Source organism: Lepidothrix coronata, unplaced genomic scaffold, assembly GCF_001604755.1.
Source record: "Lepidothrix coronata isolate B3197 unplaced genomic scaffold, Lepidothrix_coronata-1.0 Scaffold225, whole genome shotgun sequence".
Classification (NCBI taxonomy): Eukaryota; Metazoa; Chordata; class Aves; order Passeriformes; family Pipridae; genus Lepidothrix; species Lepidothrix coronata.
This window is the reverse complement of record NW_016690405.1, coordinates 754,041-772,697: the sequence shown is the minus strand read 5'-3', so window position 1 is coordinate 772,697 and position 18,657 is coordinate 754,041. Positions and strand designations below refer to the sequence as shown.

The following is an 18,657-nucleotide window of genomic DNA, read 5'->3' as shown; positions in this document are numbered from 1 at the left end:
ATGCCAATGACTTAGGTACTTCTATCCTGTCTTCAGAAACATTATTCACAGTTAGTTTCCTAGTTCTATGTCCTTTCATTCCGAGAATAAACAAGATCAAGAATATCATCAGTGGAGGAATATATTACCATGTCAGAAAACCACAAAAAGGTGTTACATTAGATTTAACTACTTTTCAAAATTTAAAATTTTTACTTCTGATCTTTCATTTGAAGTAGTACAATGAATTGTACTTGTCAGAGATCTGTCCAACTTACAGTTTACTACTTCTAATATTTCACAGTGAGGATGAGTCCCTCCTGGCTTACACTTGAAGTGTATTTCAGGTATTTGTAAACTAAAGATTTCTGTTTAGCCTCAGTAATGTTTGGAATGACACTTTGCCCACATCAGCATTTTCTAGCTTACAGCAATTTAACCATGACTAACCTTGAATACAGATAAAAGGGTTTTCTTTTTATATTTGTCCTTAAAAAACATCAGATGATGAGTACTTTTTCCTAGTAATAAGGAAACTATTTGCTGAATACATCAGTAATTTTTTGAAGGAAATTAGTAATTTTAATTTTGAAGGTATCAATAATCTGTTGTATAAATTTGGTATTAAGCTATAAGCCATAAATCTAGGCACTATGATACAAATTGAAAGGACATAAGATCATTGTTAAATTGAACCACATGTGGTACCTGGCCATGCAAATTCAGCACTACAAAATTTCATTACAAGTTAATAACCTTCCCAAGAAAATACATGTCAAAACCAGTAAAACAGCCTACTTACATGCTCTCATTAGGTGAAATACTGTCATTTAGATAAGAACCATTGGTGTTCTCCATTTCTGCTAGCCTGTGGAAAAATAAACAAGACTCATTAAAACCAATTATGTTTTCCAGAAACTTCATCTGCTCTAACATTCTGGAAAGAATTAAAGAGCGTGATGTTTTTGATGAATTTGAAACTCAAATTAATTTACACTCACTGTTGATTACCAAAAAGTTTTGCAATAAGCTATCGCAAAGGATTGTTTGTTTGTTACAGTGACCTGGCTAAACTCACATCTAAGTTTATATTCCACTCCTCTTAATTAATTCCACAATCAAAGAAAAGCCTTAAGATGCCAGGGGATTACACAAATTGCTTTCTACCTGGCAATATCATCATCAGAACTAATGATCATTTCTCAGTAGTTTTCACACTCAGCCCCTCCTAAACGTCCTGCACAATTCAGAAACACCTCTCCTGATTAAGTGATATTGGGGGAGAGAAAGAGGAGGCTGGAATAACCATTTTTCATTACCTCAATGAAAATACCTTGCAGAATTTACTTGCTTGGTGGAAAAACATTTTCATTTTTGCACAATTGACCCACTTCTTGATTCTTAAGAGCAGTATGAAAGCAGAGAAGTGAACTAAAGCAGCGATATAACACTACTTTAATCCTCCAAATCAAGGAAAAATCCTGTTTGTGGTATTTCATGAGATGAATTACTTAACATTATAATGACACTTGAGATTCATATAAGACTTTGGAGGGTTTTGCTATTCTCATTTGTTCAATTACACCACGGTCCTTATGAAAAACAAAACCCTATGCAGAATCATAGAATGGTTTGGGTTGGAAGGGACTTTTAAAGGTCATCAAGTCCAACCCCCCTGCCATGAGCAAGGACATCTTCAACTAGACCAGGAGGCTCAGAGCCCCATCCAATCTCACCCTGAATGTTTCGAGGGATGGGGCATTCACCACCTCTCTGGAGAACCTGCTCCAGTGCCTCGCTACCCTCATTGTAAAAGTTTCTTCCTTATATTTAGTCTGAATCTACACTCTTTTAGTTTAAAACATTACCCCTTGTCCTATTGCTATTAAAAGTTCCTATTAAAAAGTCAGTAACTGAGTGCCCAGCTTAATGATGACCCCACAGAACCTAAAGGCCACTTCTGACCACACAAGTGCTCTGGCATGCAGGTTAGGACAGGCTGGTTAGTAGCAACCAAAGACAATGCTCTGCATCCCAGAGCCTGGAAAGCAAACCCCCAAATTCTGTGTTCTTTAAGAAGTGCTCAGGTAGCTGCTAGCCCTTGGGTTTTTTTTTCTTTTAATTATTTTTTACAGAAAGATCTGCCTAACATCCAGCTGGTCTCATACCTGCTAGCATAATGTTCAATGCGTGAATGAGTATCATCGTGTGAGAGCTGAGGGGACGAGGCAGGCCTATAAGGCAGAAAACACTGATTAATCACAAACAATACCCCTTTAAAAGTAAAAAGACACTTAGCTATGCCTATACTCTCACATCTCTATGCCTTATGCTATGTTCGATAAACAGCAAGTTTTAACTCCAGGCGCTGTGTGTGCCTCCTCGAGCCATCGGTGCAATGTTCCGTGGTACCACACCAGGGATTCTGACCATTTTGCAATCCGTCTGCTGTCACGACTCTTCTTCACACCAACTCCCGAAGAAACCTTTTCCAAAGGAAGAGCTTTCACCCTGCTTTACCCTTCGCACCTGCCTCCTTCATTGGCTATTCTGCTTCACATGCAGCCCTGCACCAGCTGCCAAAGTCCTGCTGGGAACCTCTCCTCTACCTCCCGCCCTGCTCCAGTGCCTGCTTCCAGCACATCACACTTAAAAGAGCCTTTAAGGATTACTCCACGAGCAGCTAGAAGTTAATACAAGAAACATAGAATGTCTGAAATGAGCCTTTAATAACACACTGCAGGCACTGACGATTTTGCCTTGTGTCTTTCCAGTTGCCATTCGAACTGTAGATCAGTGTGTTATACAGGGGGACACTGTCAATTATTTTGGAGTTTCTGCCTGACAAATCAGATGGTATGAGGTCCTCTTCACTTTTTTTGTGCATGAAAACAATTCATGGGACTTTTCTCATCAGAACATTGTTTCTTACAGCCTCAACTCTGGAAAACGTCAACATTGCCTATACAGTTCAGAGAGCACCCTTTGCTGCCATGTGAGATTTTGCCCTTTTACACTTATCAGGATGTGCTGAAATAACAAAAAATGATGCAGCTTCACAAACTGTATGGCAATTTTCACATTTTAGCTAAATTTCAACTGCTCTTTATTCCATCTCTGCCGACTCTCCTTCTGGAACTCCGGACTGAGGGAGGAGTTTTGCCCCACTTTATACTGTTGGAAACTGTGATTCAGGTTGGGGGTGCCCAACAGTGGCAACTGCATTGCATAACTGGGTGAGCTTTGTAGTTACTGGTTATAAATCAAAACTATAATAATCTTCTGATTTGTAACGCTCCCATGTTAGGAGTTTGACAATCCTGCCATAAATCTAGACTGGTCAGCTCCAGGTTTCTAATCAGCCTGCAAAGGGCTCTAGTTCAGGGTCCTGAATTCATAGAGCCGTATGCTGGATACACAAAATTCATCATCATTAATGTCTCTTCTCACAGGACAGCAAAGCTTTTCCTCTTCAAGACATGGCCAAGTATCACAAATCTCACTTTGTCTGAAATGTGCTTTGGCCTCAAACTGTGCTTTTACCCAGCACATATTCAAACATTACTGCAGCACACCAGAGGATAAATACTCAGTTCACAGAGTTCCTCAGTGCAGCAGAGATTTGCTTGGATGGCCAGTGGCTTCTCTGCAATTGGATATCCTATTTTGTGTAAGAACATGTACACTGAAGGGAAGGGAGGGGGAAAGGATGCAATTTCTTTAGAGCAGTGGATTATGGAGCAAGATAACAATGATTTTCCCATAAACTGATGCTATTTTAATTTTTTTGTTTGTCATACAGCAGATATTAAGCTGGTCTAAATTGGTACCATCAATGAAAGGTCTTATTTTCAACATATACACAAATGTTGCTGCTAATACTGTGCACAGACTAGGAAATCTGTCTTAAAAGTAGTTATAGTTTTGAGCTGCATCATTCTCTTAGTCCCTTTCACACTGGCATTGCATATGTATTTGTACCAGCATGAAGGAATGGACAGCACTTGGTTGGGACCTACTGGGCAATGAAGACAGGCCTGACTGCATGAACACATCCTTGCTGCCTTGAAACTATGCTTCAACTTCAGAAGTGACCAAGTTATGCTATATATATATTTTTTTTTTAAGACAACCCAATGTTGTGTAAATTCCTGAAGGTGATTCTCTCTGCTGGCTGCAGGCAGGGGGTGAGGCTACATTTCCAGGTTTGTCTCCACTTCAGAACATACCGCAATGGAGATCTACCTCAAACGGTTTTTAAAAAGTTTGCTCAAGAAAGCAAACTTGTTAGAGAAACACTGCTTTGTGTCAAATTCAGCTGCTCAGAGGTAAACTTTTGCCAGTATCTGAGCAAGCCTGAGAACAACTGTGCTGCACTGTACATACTCTTAGTGACCACCTGCACTAGAGCTCAGAGTCCTTCCTCTCTGAGCACACATACCCAGCACACCTAATCAGCTCCAGCAGTCAGCACGAAGGCTGAGTGACACAGCCAATATTTAGCCAAGATAACCATCCCTTTTACAAGGGCTCCACAGCTTCATTGCTCAAGCTGGCCTCTGCAGGAACAGCCTGGGAATTCTAGTCAAGTCAAGTGGTGACCAAGTGGCAAATACCACCTCCTGCAATCCCCTGCACCCCCAGAGATCTGGCTGGCAGGACAAGGGCACTTTTCTTTGCTGTTCAGAATTTTAGTTAATGCTTCTTGAAAGTGCAGAATCAAGTAAAATGTATTTGTATCACTGACAATCACCCTTCGAGTAAAAAGACACAAATTCTCACAACTTGTGAGTTGTCCCTTTAATGCCTGGAAAGCAGAGTATCTGTGCAAAATACTGCATAATAAGCAGTCAGAACCACTAAATTCCAACAAAACCCCCAAACTATCTATTTATAAACAGTTCCATGTATACCATATGTTGATTTCAGGATAGCACTAGCATTGCTGAGTGCTGCCAGGTGATGCTGTTCCGAAGTGCTTCAAAGATAACCAGAAAGCTGGCATGAGAGCACCAGAAAAAGGCACAAGAGTAGAAATCAGAGGAAAGTTTTATGATAACTGGTTTGATTCCTGAAGCTGGAATTAGCCCTGTAACCAAGAAACAGCTTTAAACCTGGGTAACTTAGTAACTTGAGTTGTAAGCCAAGTGCTACAGCACGAGGGAAAGGAACAAAGTTAGCAAAACAAAATAAAGAGCACTTCTTTCCAGCCACTATTCGTTTCTTATTTTTCTGCTTTCTTGTCACACCAGACGAAAGGACTGTGCTCTGGAAGATACCTAATATGGTCTGACAAAAGGTGCAACCCCTCTGTACAAATCCTGCTTCTCAGTATTTCTCTCAAGTTTTCTTAAGTATCACAGAGGAGTTAAACTCCCTGTAGTACACACCACCAAACCTGGGATGTGAAGCCATTGGTGTAGGCATACCATGAGGTTATTACTGTAAGTAACTAGAATTAAGCATGTTATGACAGTTAAGTTTCATGTTATGTCAGACATAGCAGTGTTATTTCCATATGATCCAAGTTTTCTCTAAGTGTTACTTTTAACTTTGCAATTGTTTTAGAGGTTAAGAAACATAGATCCCCAGTTGCATTTAAAGCTAAAGTGCATACTGAAGCTCAAAGCCAATCTATTTCAGTCTGGCTCCAGCCTTTTGGCCTTTTCTGTGGGTGAATCCTCAACTATATAAGGTTTGCTGTGCTGGATGTGCTTTTGTTGCTTAAATTTCCTAGACGTAGAGCATTTCTTGACCTCCCAATGGTTTGTGCTCCAAATGAAAATTATAAATCAGTATTCCAATGTATACATTTCACTCTTGTTTATTCTACAAAAAATTCAATGGAGGTGCAAGCCATATACATTTCACCATATAGAAATATATAAAATTCTATTTATTACTTTCTCATTAGTTATCAATATGTAAATTAAAATTAATGCTTATTTAACATTATTCTAGAATCATCCATGTAACACATGAAGTAGCAAATGCCACAATGGCAAGTATATATATCTTTAGTTTCTGCTAAGGCTATTACTACAACAGTAAGACAATGCACGTGCAGGAGTGGTGCAAGAAAGAAAATCTGTTTCAGAGCTGGAAAACCCTGCTTTTTTTAACTTCTGAAAAAATACAGTGAACATTTCCCCATTTCAACCTGCCTTCACAAATCTGATTGTATCTAAAAGACTAATAAAATACCCAGTGAGCTTCGGATTAACTGGGGCACTTGAGTGTGCGAGTGTGTGCAGTTGCACTTAAAACCAAATTACAGCTTTATCTACAAAATGATGTCATTCCTGAAACTGAATTAAATCCATCAAGTTCAAACTCTGTCCTTCAAAAAGATTCAGTATACATTCAGAGGGATCAACACTTGTTCAGAAACACAGGCTTTTAAATGACAAACGTTCATAAGCATTAGTAGGTCTGCACAAAATCCCTGTTAATTCGACGAAAATACACACTCCAGAAAGAGTACACAGTACACAATCCGTGATTGCTGGAAATTCCAGGATTTATCCCATTCTACTCTTTTGGGATCAAAACATTCCTTCAGAGCGCATCAAAGGAAACAGTCATAAAGAAAGAAGGAAAAATGATCATATGTAAAACTAAACAAAGAAACCAAAAAAAATAAAAAAGTGAGGGAGCGCAGCAGCAGTAGCAGCAGCAGCACACTTCAGCAAAAGTACTCACGCAGAATCTACTGGCCAGAAGTTGATCAGAGTAACAGGACTGCAAGACAAAAAATGAGGAGGTGAAGAGAGAGGCAGAAGAAACTCAGCAGCAAAATAATCACAGAAAGGTTTAAAAGAAAAAAAAATCACAACAACTAAAAAGCAGAAATCCAACAGACCAACACGAATGGCTGTGAAGAGCAACCAACCAAAAAGTGAGGGAAAAAAATTGAAATTTAAAATTTAAAAAGAGAAAGAAAAAGAGAGCGAGAACAAGCTGTGTGCAATTGCCATTAAACAACTGAATAAACTGGTAAAAAAACCAAAGGGAATGGGGTTAACACATTGATTTCTCCATGTGCATCATTATTGCTTTTTTTCCCCACAAAAGTCTTCAAAGTCATTTAATAAGACTAAATTTATAGGCTGAAAAAAAGAAGAAATCATCTGGGAAGCTCACAGACACAGTAGCCTAATTAAAAAAATAAAACCAAGCAAAGATACCCATTTGGAAGAAAATAAAAATTTAATGAAGATATCATTAGTCTCCAAATTGCGTATCAAATTCAGACGTTCATAAGACTGTCAGTAAGATCACGAGTATTTTTCTTTTACTAACTGAAGCTGAAGTTGTTGCATAAGGACAGGTGAAAGCAGATAAAGGCAATGGCAACTGGAAGCCCAGCTTGTGTTTTCCTGCCAGCCAAGGTAAACAGAAATGAAAGACATAAAGAGGCTTTATGCATTTAGGAAGTGAAAGGAGTTGGCACCAGCTGGGGAGCTCAAATAGTGTACCAAATGAATTGCTATTTAGATACTTCAGAGCTACTCACGTTTCCATGTTGTCTCCCTCCAAGACAGTTTGCACAGGCAGGTAGCCCATTCGTGGGTGCTTTGCAAAATATCTTTTTGTTCGAAATTTGTTTTTTAGTACCTTGGCAAAGTCACGGACGTCTTCTCCTGAAGTTGTCTGAAAGCCACAAATCACAATGAAATCATCTTTCATGAGGTTATCACTGTTTTTCAGTTGCCTCTTCCTTTGCTGGGTCACTTGGAAGAGCTGTGGTCACACAAAGCAGAGCCGCCAATGGCTCAAGCCCCAGAACTGCGAATTTTGTCTATCACCTTACACAGCCACACTGCTAGCAGGAAGGAAGGAGGAAAAGGGAAGAAGCTCCAAAACTCCCTGACTGGCTCATGCCTCACCTTCAGTGATCTCAAGATAATCATTAGACAAGAATTTGTCATTTCCTCACCTGGCTCCAGGGACTCTCTGCTTTTCGTTCAGCACTAAAATGGCTGTAGGGGAGGACACACGGCCAGTTCATGTGTCCAGTCTGGTGCTTCACTGGCTGGATCCCGACTCTTAACACATCTCATGGACTTGTCAGTCCACAAAAGTCTCCTGGTACGTTTTGTTTCTAGTCTCCCTTCTCAGCCTGCTCTGCCACTAGTATTTTGATCAAAGAGAAACAAAAAGCAGGTGAGAGCTGCTGAAAGCTCTTAGATCAGTTGTTTCTTCCTGCACCTGTTCCATCTGAAGCTATCAGGCATTTAAGATCAATACTCCAAGGAGACCACATTTTGGATGAAGTATTCTACTCCCTTGTCTGCAGCAGCTTTCCTTGCTGCTGTAGAGACCAGCAGAGGAGTGCAAAGCGGAATTAGTTTCCTAAAGACCAGAACGAGCCAGAAAGAGTTCAAAGGATGTCTGCTGGGAAGATGTAAGACTTATTGAGAGCCTGATGAAGAGTCAGGCAATTTTCTGATGAATTTTAATGTAAGACTTCAATTACCTTAGTCAGGCTGCACTCCCTTCTCTCTACCTTGCAGAAACTAGACCCTGAAATACTGTTCTTTTACAGTAAATTAAGTTCTTCTTGACCCACATAACAACATTGCTTCTCTAGTGTATCTACTTTAAAGGAAAGAAAGGAGGGAAAAGTTAATCTTTCTGACATTTTTAATGAGTTCTATGCCTTCTACTTAGAGTGGAAGGAGGTTCTGATACCTATCAGTCAAGCCAACCCTGACAGAGCTGCTCAAACACAGACATATAGATTTTTAAGAACTGCCCTGGTAGAAAAATTAAGGATGCCCTGAAAAATAATCTGAAGAAAGACTGAAAAGCATTAACAGAAAAGACAAATATTATCCCTGTACTTATGACACCTACGAGCTTCATGTAAAGCTGCAAAGTCTGTCTGGCAGAAAAATTCAGTGTAAATATAACTGGTAGAGAAGTGACACAACAGAATCTACAAGCCAATACATCTGTATTTTCAAGAAACTGAGATAATGTTTGATAATACTAAGTGCCACTTCCTTAATATGTCAGAATTAAAGACATTTGGGGAAGGGAGGGATTAAGTGTGGCCAGACCACTTAGAGGACTCTGGAAAGGGGATTCACTGAGGTGATGTTCTGCCCCCCCCACCCCCTCAGGAGGGAATTCCCTCTGCTGAATTCCATCTGCAATGTCATCAGTAGACCACACAGAGCACATCAGCTGGAAACAGAGAAAAACTTTTAATATTTAGTCTTGGTATAAATGGATTAAGCACAGCTTTCTGTCCAGTTTGTTCACCTGTGGCATTTATAACCATTTATTCCTGCCTTGCCTATTTTCAGTGTTGTGAACACTTTTTATTGTATTTGACTGTAATTTTGATTAAGTGTTTTCAGGTATGGCTAACAATAAAATATTCCTTGCTTCAACCTTCCTAGGACTGTTATTCCCCCCCTCACTCCCCCGAACCTTATGCATGACAACCACACAATAAAACACTGTGTTTACACAGAAATATTCTGACCTATCTGGTATCACAAGAATCCCAAGAAGAAAACACGTCTTCTAGTGACAACTACAAGCATCAGGCACCAATCATACGATCCAACTGTCATTTAAAAAATGTTTGAGGAGCACAAGAAAGGCAAAGAAAATGTGATGATTATTATGTGTACAGGATGATAAACTGAGGCTATTTGCAGCCAAACTTTCTGATTTACTGCACGGATGTTTTATTACATATGATTTTCAGAGTAAAATCACCCAAACAAAATTTCTCAGAAGAACCGGTTTATGAAGAAGAAACAGTGGGGTTTCAACATCCCAGCTGTCTTAAATCAAAGTAACATATAGGCAGTTGAGTTGAGCATGTTCCAAAACTATTCTGAAACCAAGACTATTTCATAAGAAATAGTTCTTTTTATTCACATAGGAATAACTTTACTACCATCTGACTTTTCCCAGTTTGGTTTAAGAAGTGCCTTGACAAACCCAACCCCAGATCTCAGCCCTGACTTTAAACATTAGCTGTAGACAGGTATATCAGTTTGACATGCTTCCTTCTAACAAGGTGTTTTTTATGCTTATGTGTCACTGTTCATTAAACCCAAACAGAAAAATAATCCTACATTTACATCTCAGTCTATAAGTTGTCTTCTATGCTTTATTTGAAACCTCTTTAAAAGTCACATCTCTGAACAATAAATTGAGCTGTGTTGCTTTCAGGAATAATTGTTGCAATTTTTCTGTCTAAATGAAAATTTAGGCAACTGCCTTGCCCTTATTCTGCCTCAACCTTTTGCGGGAGAGGAAAAGTTATCACCTTCCTCATATATTTCGCAGGAGTTCTCAAATCAAAGCAGAATTAAAGACTGCAGAGCTTGAAAATTTCTGAAAGCGAGAGGGAGGGAGAATAAAAATATCAAAACACTTGACTGTGCTCATCTAACTATTGCAAAGATAGTATCAAAAAAGGCATCACATATCTTATGTCTGCCAAAATGCATTTTAAGGCGAGAGATTAGTCCGAAGGAAGACGAAAAAATGTTCCGGCATGTATATGCAAACCCTTTTTCATTTATTTAGGAAACAATTACATTCTAGACATGATAGCTTCAGTAGATGTTTTGTTCAATCTCCCAGTATTTGGGTTAATATTTTTTAATAGCAGCAACATAAAAAAGAATGGGGCTTGCTGTGTGTCACAATCACTTCCCTCCCCCACTCTCAAGTTAATCCTTCTCTAACTCAACTGGCTGCTGGTGCAGCCAGGCACAGCACATTAGCACGGGCTGCTGGAGTTCAGGATTCACAAAAAAATGTGAGGGCTGTGAATGGTTCTTTATTCTGATCCAGCAAACTGGATGCCATGGCAGGTTTTCTGTTCACCACCATTTTCTCCTATTAGTAATCTGCACTTTTAGGGAGAACATAAACCTGCCGGACACTGTGTTGCAAAGAGTTGCTGCAGGCTGGGGGTGTGTCTCATAATTCTCTTTTTCATTTCTCTTTCCTCAAAACACATCAACAGGTTAAGAAAACAGTTGGAAGATCCTGTTTTCTGCACTCTGTGCACCATTCACTAATCTCCCATATTTCTTATTAGCAAAAATAAGAGTGGCAAAGTGCAGAGCAAACTCGCAGTCAGTTCAGCAAGGAGGTGGAAGGAACGCTCCAAGGCGGTCAGTCGCTCGCTCACTCTGCCTGCAACTCAGATCATGAGATTCTGCTCTAGGAATTCCTGCAATGGAGAAGTCTGTTCAGACCTGCCCGGGTAGCGCCAGCAATTCCCTCTGACTTGTGCAGTAGTTCAGGCAAATCACCCTTTTCAGTAACCTCAATCCCTGGGGCACGACACTGAAAACCACAGCCAAGGAATACTGACAAAGCACCAGCAATTGTGTTTTAGTGCCTTTGCAGAGATTCAGGTGAAATACTGCCAATTGAAATGCTACAGTAGAAGTTGATAGATAATGTAAATAACTATCCATAAATGAAAACTAACGAAAATACTGGCTTGCTTTATATTTTAGGGGAATAATTTTTTTTTTCTCTTTTCTGTCTCTAAGAAAAGCTGAGAGTCTTTACTTCATTTTGGCCATTCCTTTTTACCTGGATGAAGATGTAAAGACCATTCATATAATTTTATAAGGGTAGCCCATGTATAATTTTGATGCTTTACTTTCACCATTTATATTTGACCAGCAGATGAAAGTACACAACTAGGAATTGTCCCATCTCACCAGGAAATGCCAACCAGAGAGTGCACTGCTTCAAGACCACCATAAACAATGGCAAGGGTAGCTGAAAGCTCAGTCGTACTACATGGTGGAACAATAACTGGAGAGCGCCTCTAATTTATGCCCCTCCACACCGGTCAGGAGTGGCCAAAAAGAAAAAGGAGCACACTGAGAGGGGAATACAGAATTTCCTTTGCCAGCTGTCTGGTATGAAAGAAATGTTTACGCAAAAATGATCCTTTTGAGAGCTGTGCAAGAAGGCTGAAGACCCTCACCACACCATCACTGCAGCAAACCTGCACTGCGCTGCATTAAACTTCTGCCCCCAGAAATTAAACCCAGCTTGTTACCTTGAGAACTTCCCTGCTACTTTATACCATCAAGAGATATCATACGATACAAAGGTACTACTAAATAGTAAAGAACTTGAAAATGCAACCACAGTGTTCTGTGGGAAAGCAAGTGAAGCGGCAACTTGTTGAGGAGAGGAAGGAAAATCACAGATTGATATGGAGAAAACATTGAAACCTAAGATATGAATGAGTATTTGCACAAATCACAGGCTTCTGGCCAGATCCATAAGGTGAACTATAGCACTAAACATGGAACAAGTCACTAGCACACAAGAATACACTACAACACAGAATTGTACAAATAGTGAACATCAATTTACTTCAAACCATTGGCATATCCTTTACTAAGCATCAGAAATTGCTGGCATGTACAGTATATAAAAAGTGATTTAAATATGGGAGAAGTAAGAAAAGCCACCCAAATGCTTCATTACCTTGTGCATAGGAAATGAAGTTTTTCCTTTCTAGGTAAGAAGGGATAGTAAGGGTCAGTAAAACAGCTACTTACTGGTGTGCAGTATTCCACCATTGGATAGTGCATTTTGTGACCTTTTGCAACACGGCCAGAGAAGAAGCAACTTTGGCAGATGTCATAGTTAAAGTGCTTTAAACTTCTGTACCTGAAAGAGGATAAAAGAAATTTCACAACTTCAGAGCTTTGTATGTGACTGCTTCATATCAGCCTGTCAAGTTTTCTGTGTTAGTGAGTTCTCTTCCCTGAGATGTCACACGGTGTGCAAAGCCCAGGAATGCTCCTCTGCCCCTGAGGGACAGGTACTGCTGCCTCAGATGTTTGTCAAAGGTCTGAATCTTCAAAAAAATTTCTAACATTGGGCAACAGTGAAGACTTATAAAAAATCACTCTCCTTTAACATACGAGCGACACCACACTTTTTATAACACTAACTTCAGATCTTTTGCCCTTCATCATGATTCCTAGCACAGAATGTCCTCATGGAGGAAAATTCCAGAAAGTAATGCCCTCTCAAGTAAGTCACTCCGGTAACCCCCTTGTGTCCTTCCTAGCACCTCTATAAAAACAATTTTCCTGCAGAGCATTCCATCCGTGCAAAACTCCAAATGCACTTTTGGGCCATTACTTAATCTCATCAGCTCTATGAGGCAGCTAACTGTTGTATCTGCTGTGCTGAAGTGCTTGAAAGAGCCGGAGGCATAAGGATTGTCTTGTTCCAAATACACGAAGCAGTTCAGCCACAACGACCTCAAAAGAACATTGTTTTACATGTACTGAGCGCACAGTATTAGCTTTCTAAAAGCCTCCCGATACAGTATCTTTTTGTCAAGTGTGTACACAGAGTTTCAATGACTTGCAAAGACAGAGGAAAAATCTGTGACAGACAGATTCTACTACCATGATAATAGATTTGTTATATAAATTTAAGAGACAGATGAGATCAGTCAAGTAAAATGAGACGCAAACACAGAGATCCAGTGTCCGCCTCCTGAGTTTCTGATGCCTACAACAGACTATCCATTCACTTGCCATCCTTTGATTTTTCCAAGTGCCGCATTTTTCAATTCCACCTACTTGTCTTTGGCTGTTTTATACAAAACCGTGTAAGTAATACAGTAGTTCATACAGTGTATCTGGGAGCAGAAAAATTAGACTTTGTGGATGTGTTGAATTACTCACATCCAATGCATAGCTCTTCCTCGGTAATATTTATCATTTCCCAGTTAAGATATTCAAGAGGAATAAAAGAAGAGGGAGAAGAATTTAGATGATTAGGGGAACAGCCTCAATGCAGAAAAGCCCAGATTCAAAACAAAGCAATACCTTCATTAGTTCCCCTGTTTCCCACTGCCTGTGAAACTGCATAGCAGAAAGCACTGCCCCACTACATGCATAAAAGCAACATTCATACTCTCCCAGGTCAGAGGAAAATGATGGCTTTTCTGTGTAGCACGGCTTGCTGCCGTTATCTGTCTGGGTTTTAGAAACAAAATTACTGAAAGCTCTTTGTAAACAACATGATAACACAGAAGGAGAAACGCAAATGTTAAAAGAAGACTGTGCATAAAAAGGACAGAAAATGTACAAAGTAGCTATTGCAAAGCAAAGTGATAAAACAAGTCCAGGCATAATTGAAAGTGAGTATTTACTTAGTCCTTAAGTGGATTCTCAACAGGCATACCAACACACAGCCATTTAACAACAGGGTGACTTATTCATTGCCATAGTAACCACGGTGTCAATCCAGATGTTTAAATGGACCAGCAACATTTCCCCCACTCCAGGTTAATGTTCCACCACCAACATTCTTTCTCTGAGAAACGCACAGGTAGCTTTACATGTCTGAGAATTTTCAAGGGACTTCCCTGCTTTATGCCATGACAGAAAGCAATTCATTAGGATCCAATTCAGAAAACGCAACTGCATGCATAGGACACGCTGAATGCAATGCAAATTGTATTAGTTGTGCAATCCAACAATCATTTTGGTTGAGGCATGGAAAGACTGGGACACAGAGGAAGGGCCATATCTTAACTGAGAGATGATTTTTGTCCTCCTCAGCTCTCACATCTAGAGTCTAGGTGTCACTCTGCCTCATGTCCACATCACAATTATTTTTTCCAGGAACAACATGGATAAAATCAAGAGCATGGTTTCCCTGGAATCAAGCAGAGCTCTTGATCCACCAAGCAGGAGAATACAAGCAGAGCTCTTGATCCACCAAGCAGGAGAATACATGGCTGAAGTGAGCGAGTTTATACCTGAATCCAATAATGGGGCACTCCTTACAGATGTTACACTTTGCCTGGTGNCATGTCCACATCACAATTATTTTTTCCAGGAACAACATGGATAAAATCAAGAGCATGGTTTCCCTGGCATCAAGCAGAGCTCTTGGTCCACCAAGCAGGAGAATACATGGCTGAAGCGAGTGAGATTATACCTGAATCCAATAATGGGGCACTCCTTACAGATGTTACACTTTGCCTGGTGTTTGGCAGTCTCGGCAGCAGCCACCCTGTGCAGGACGGGCAGCCACACCATGGACTGAGGTTCCAGCCTCATCCAGTCCAGGAAGAGGGCTGCTTCGATCTCTGGTTTGTTGTTGGCCTGTAATACAAGGGGAAAAAAGACAGAGGCTGAGCACAAACGATCTGTCTATTACCAGCTAATTAACAGTTCAAGCTATTCACTTTCTGGCGACTCCATATCTTCTCCCTGAATATACACCAGCTTTTCCCAGTCCAGCCAGTCATTAAAAAAAATGAAAACTCCAAAAAATCTGCAGGATCCTGCCTTCAAGCTAGGAACTGAAAACTATTATTAATGTTTCAAATCCCTCTTTCTCTTATTCCCTATTTCAATAGACAGCACTACCATGTACTTTGTCACAGAGAAAATCATCCACTTACAGGATCACCTTTGATGCCTGATCTCACGTTCCCCGTCTCTCTTATCTGAGCCTGCAGAGCACTGCTTCTAACCTATTTTAAAAACTGTTTTATCCAAGCCCTAAAAATTGCATGTCTTTTGATCAAAATTCCTTTCTCCTTAACATCCTTCATTATGACACTGACCTTTCTACAAAACGCATGTGTAAAGGAAATCATTCAAACCCCTTCTCAAGCCTGTTGTTGAACATGTAAACCCTCCGCCTCCTTAAATGCCCCAAAATCCCTCTTCCCACCATGTCATCTCTAAATTTCCCATCACTGACTGGAAACACAATACAGTTCTGTCTCACAGAATATGAGCCTCACATTCCATTACATCCCATGTTCACCTCTTTACCAACAGTAGAAGAGTCTATGAACACTTCTCAGCAGATCCATTCCTTTGCAGCTTTCCCACCCCATCCTAATCAGTGTGACATTTCAGGTAACTCTTCTATGATAACTTTAAGGAAGCTCAGTCACAGAGACAAATCCCACTGCAACAGGTACCATTGCACACACCGAAAAATGATACATCATCCCTACCCAGCAGCACCTTTTTCTACAGTATAGAAAATGAAAACAGCAAAGAGACAATAAACACAAAGTGACAGGAGACAACAGCGACCTCTCTACACGGGTAGAGGTCTGGTATAGACACTGCAGAGAACAGCACAGAATAAAGGCAAGGAGCATCAGAAGGGATTTTAAGGAAAACAGTGAAATGACGGGAGTCAATGTTTACAGGAAACATCTCTCTGTCGTGCAGAGTGGTGTGAAGCCTGCACAAAACTAGTTGTCTGAGAACCTGGGAGTTGGTTTCAGTGCTGAAAGCGAGGTGATGCATCAGGTGGAAACCACGAGGGATTCTGGTGGGGAGGGTTGGAGGAGGGAGGACGTGTCCGCACAGGGAACAGCCCGAGTGATGAAGCAGGATACCATCCCGCTCTGTTTCTCTAAACCATCACTACATGCTAATTCCAATTCCTCAAGACATTTCCTTCCATGCTACCCAGAGAAACAGCATATTTATGGTCTGAATATATCTAAATCCTCTGTTTTCCTTTTTCTCTGGGCTTTCAAATACAGCTCTCAGTGGGATGGTCTTTTATATTTCAGACTTCACAAGGCAGACAGTCTTCCTTTGTGGTTCCAAACCTATTTGAAGCATTTAAATAAATAATAAGCATTAATGTATCATGTACATGGATCAAGATGAATAGAGGATTGAGTGCTGGGGGTTTTTATGCTTGCTCTTAGTTATTTTTCCAGTTTCTCATGAAATCTGAGTTTAGTATGGTCTAGCTCAAACCTTATTCCACTAAAAATGCTAGCAACGAATTTGGAGAAAAAAATATCACAACTGATCTAAAGGAGAGAGAGCTATAGGGAAAATCAATTAGTTGTGTTTGTTTTCCTTTTTTTTTTTAATCTAACACTGTTTATAACCTTGACAAACAAATTAACTGATCAATACTTGAAGACTGAGAAAAATGCAAAGTCTCTTACACGGAACCCCTAGATGCAAAAAAGATGTGGAATAAAAACCCTATAATATCCCTTGAATAATGCATTGCATTAAAATTGACTTAAAATGCTGCTGCAATACTTCAGTTCGTTACAAACCAAGATTCTTGGTCGGGGCTTTCTTCTTGAGATGTTAGTTTGGGAAACCATTTAAAGACTTCTGTGACTACATTTAAGATCCTCATATATGGATTTCTAGTACAGTCAGAAACATTCTTTTTTGGATATTTGGGGTAAAACCCTCAAACCACAGCATATCTACAGTTATTCAGATAAAGTCTTTCATAATTTGATAGTCGCTACAGATCTGTATTAAATGGAATACACATTGAAGTACTTCTGAAGACTTCTGCATTAAACCCTACTGTTTCTTCATGCAGCTACAGGATTCAGGAACACCCCCCAGCAAAGTAAAAAGGAGAAAATCAAAAGCACAGTAAAGTCCAGCCAACACTGGCAACAGAATTTTTTCAGAATACCAGATACTGCCTTCTGCCACAGGACATCAATGAATTCAGAGGAATTGAATTAATTCTAGAATTCTCCCAAGAGAAAGGCATATTTATAAAATATGATCATCTATATGTCTATTTTTCAGCTAGAGGCCCAGGCATTAAAGGGTCTGGCAAGAGAATTTCTGTGGCTCACTCAGGGAGCCAGCATCAGCCAGGAACTACACTGGCAAACCATTACTCTGTCTAGCAGACTACACTTTCTATACAGAGGTCCTCTAAGCCTCAAAAAAAAATTTAAAGAGGATCTCTTTAATATACCATTTCTAATAGAAAAACATGAAGTGTACAGAAATGCTGCAGTGTAAGCTGCAGTCAGAATAAGAATGAGCCGCTCAAAGCCCTGCTCTCCACTTGTAGCTGCTTTAAATTTGCAGGGAAAACGCTGCGGCAATGAAAGACTTTCTGTAACACCCAAAGATCTATTTTAATTTTGCAGTCACTGTCAATTGCCAGCAGTCCCAATAGCTGCCTACCCAGAGCTCTGCACGCTGGCTGTACAAGACCTGTGCTCAGAGAGATTAGGTGCATTAAAATGTATCAGAACTGGTTCCGAATTATATTACATGAAGATTTAAAGCCACGTGGAGCAAAGCTGGTCAGGGTCAGACAGTACAGGACACACAGTTCTCGACTGTTCCCTGAGCTGCTATTACGATTTTTTTAATAATCTCTAAATCCGGTAAGGCAGCAGCTGAAGATTTTACATACAGGAAAAAGGCTGAATTCATACAGTTCATATCTGAACCAACAAGATCAAGCTGTAAAGAATATTAATGATTCTTCTCTTGAACACATTTCTGTGCAACTCCCAATTTTTATGGTAATAACAGAGTGAATCATAAAGTAAAATTCATAAAGGCCTTTCTATCTTACAAATAACAATTTGTTATGGAGGACATTCAGATTCATTATGTTCCAGACATCTGTTTTTCAGTATTTACTTTGCAGAAACAATGGGGGAATAGGAAGTTGGGTGGTGCTAGCATCTTTATGCAATACTTGGGAGTTGAGTTTTTTTCCTTCTTCTTCCAGCTAGTAGTTTAAAAAATATTCTGTGCTATATTAACTGTCCATAATATGAAATACGCTCCAAAATGCAGTTGGGATTTTACATGAACAATGTGATATGTTTTTGGACTAAGTCAATCAACAGAGCAGAAATTT

The 18,657-nt window shown here is 39.9% G+C and overlaps 1 protein-coding gene across 15 annotated transcripts in view; it reads right to left on the bottom strand.

The window, feature by feature from the left end:
• The window catches only part of DMD (dystrophin), a 799,860-nt gene that overhangs the window by 29,348 nt on the left and 751,855 nt on the right, over positions 1 to 18,657 (bottom strand). For 10 of the 15 annotated variants that reach the window (XM_017833948.1, XM_017833947.1, XM_017833942.1 and 7 more), the window contains 6 exons: positions 14,962 to 15,128; positions 12,552 to 12,663; positions 7,496 to 7,632; positions 6,682 to 6,720; positions 2,148 to 2,213; positions 782 to 847 (listed from right to left, as the gene is read on the bottom strand). In XM_017833948.1, coding sequence (XP_017689437.1) covers positions 782 to 847; positions 2,148 to 2,213; positions 6,682 to 6,720; positions 7,496 to 7,632; positions 12,552 to 12,663; positions 14,962 to 15,128 — 587 coding nt within the window. The remainder of the gene's footprint in view (positions 1 to 781; positions 848 to 2,147; positions 2,214 to 6,681; positions 6,721 to 7,495; positions 7,633 to 12,551; positions 12,664 to 14,961; positions 15,129 to 18,657) is intronic. The other 5 variants (XM_017833935.1, XM_017833944.1, XM_017833946.1 and 2 more) reach the window with 3 other exon arrangements.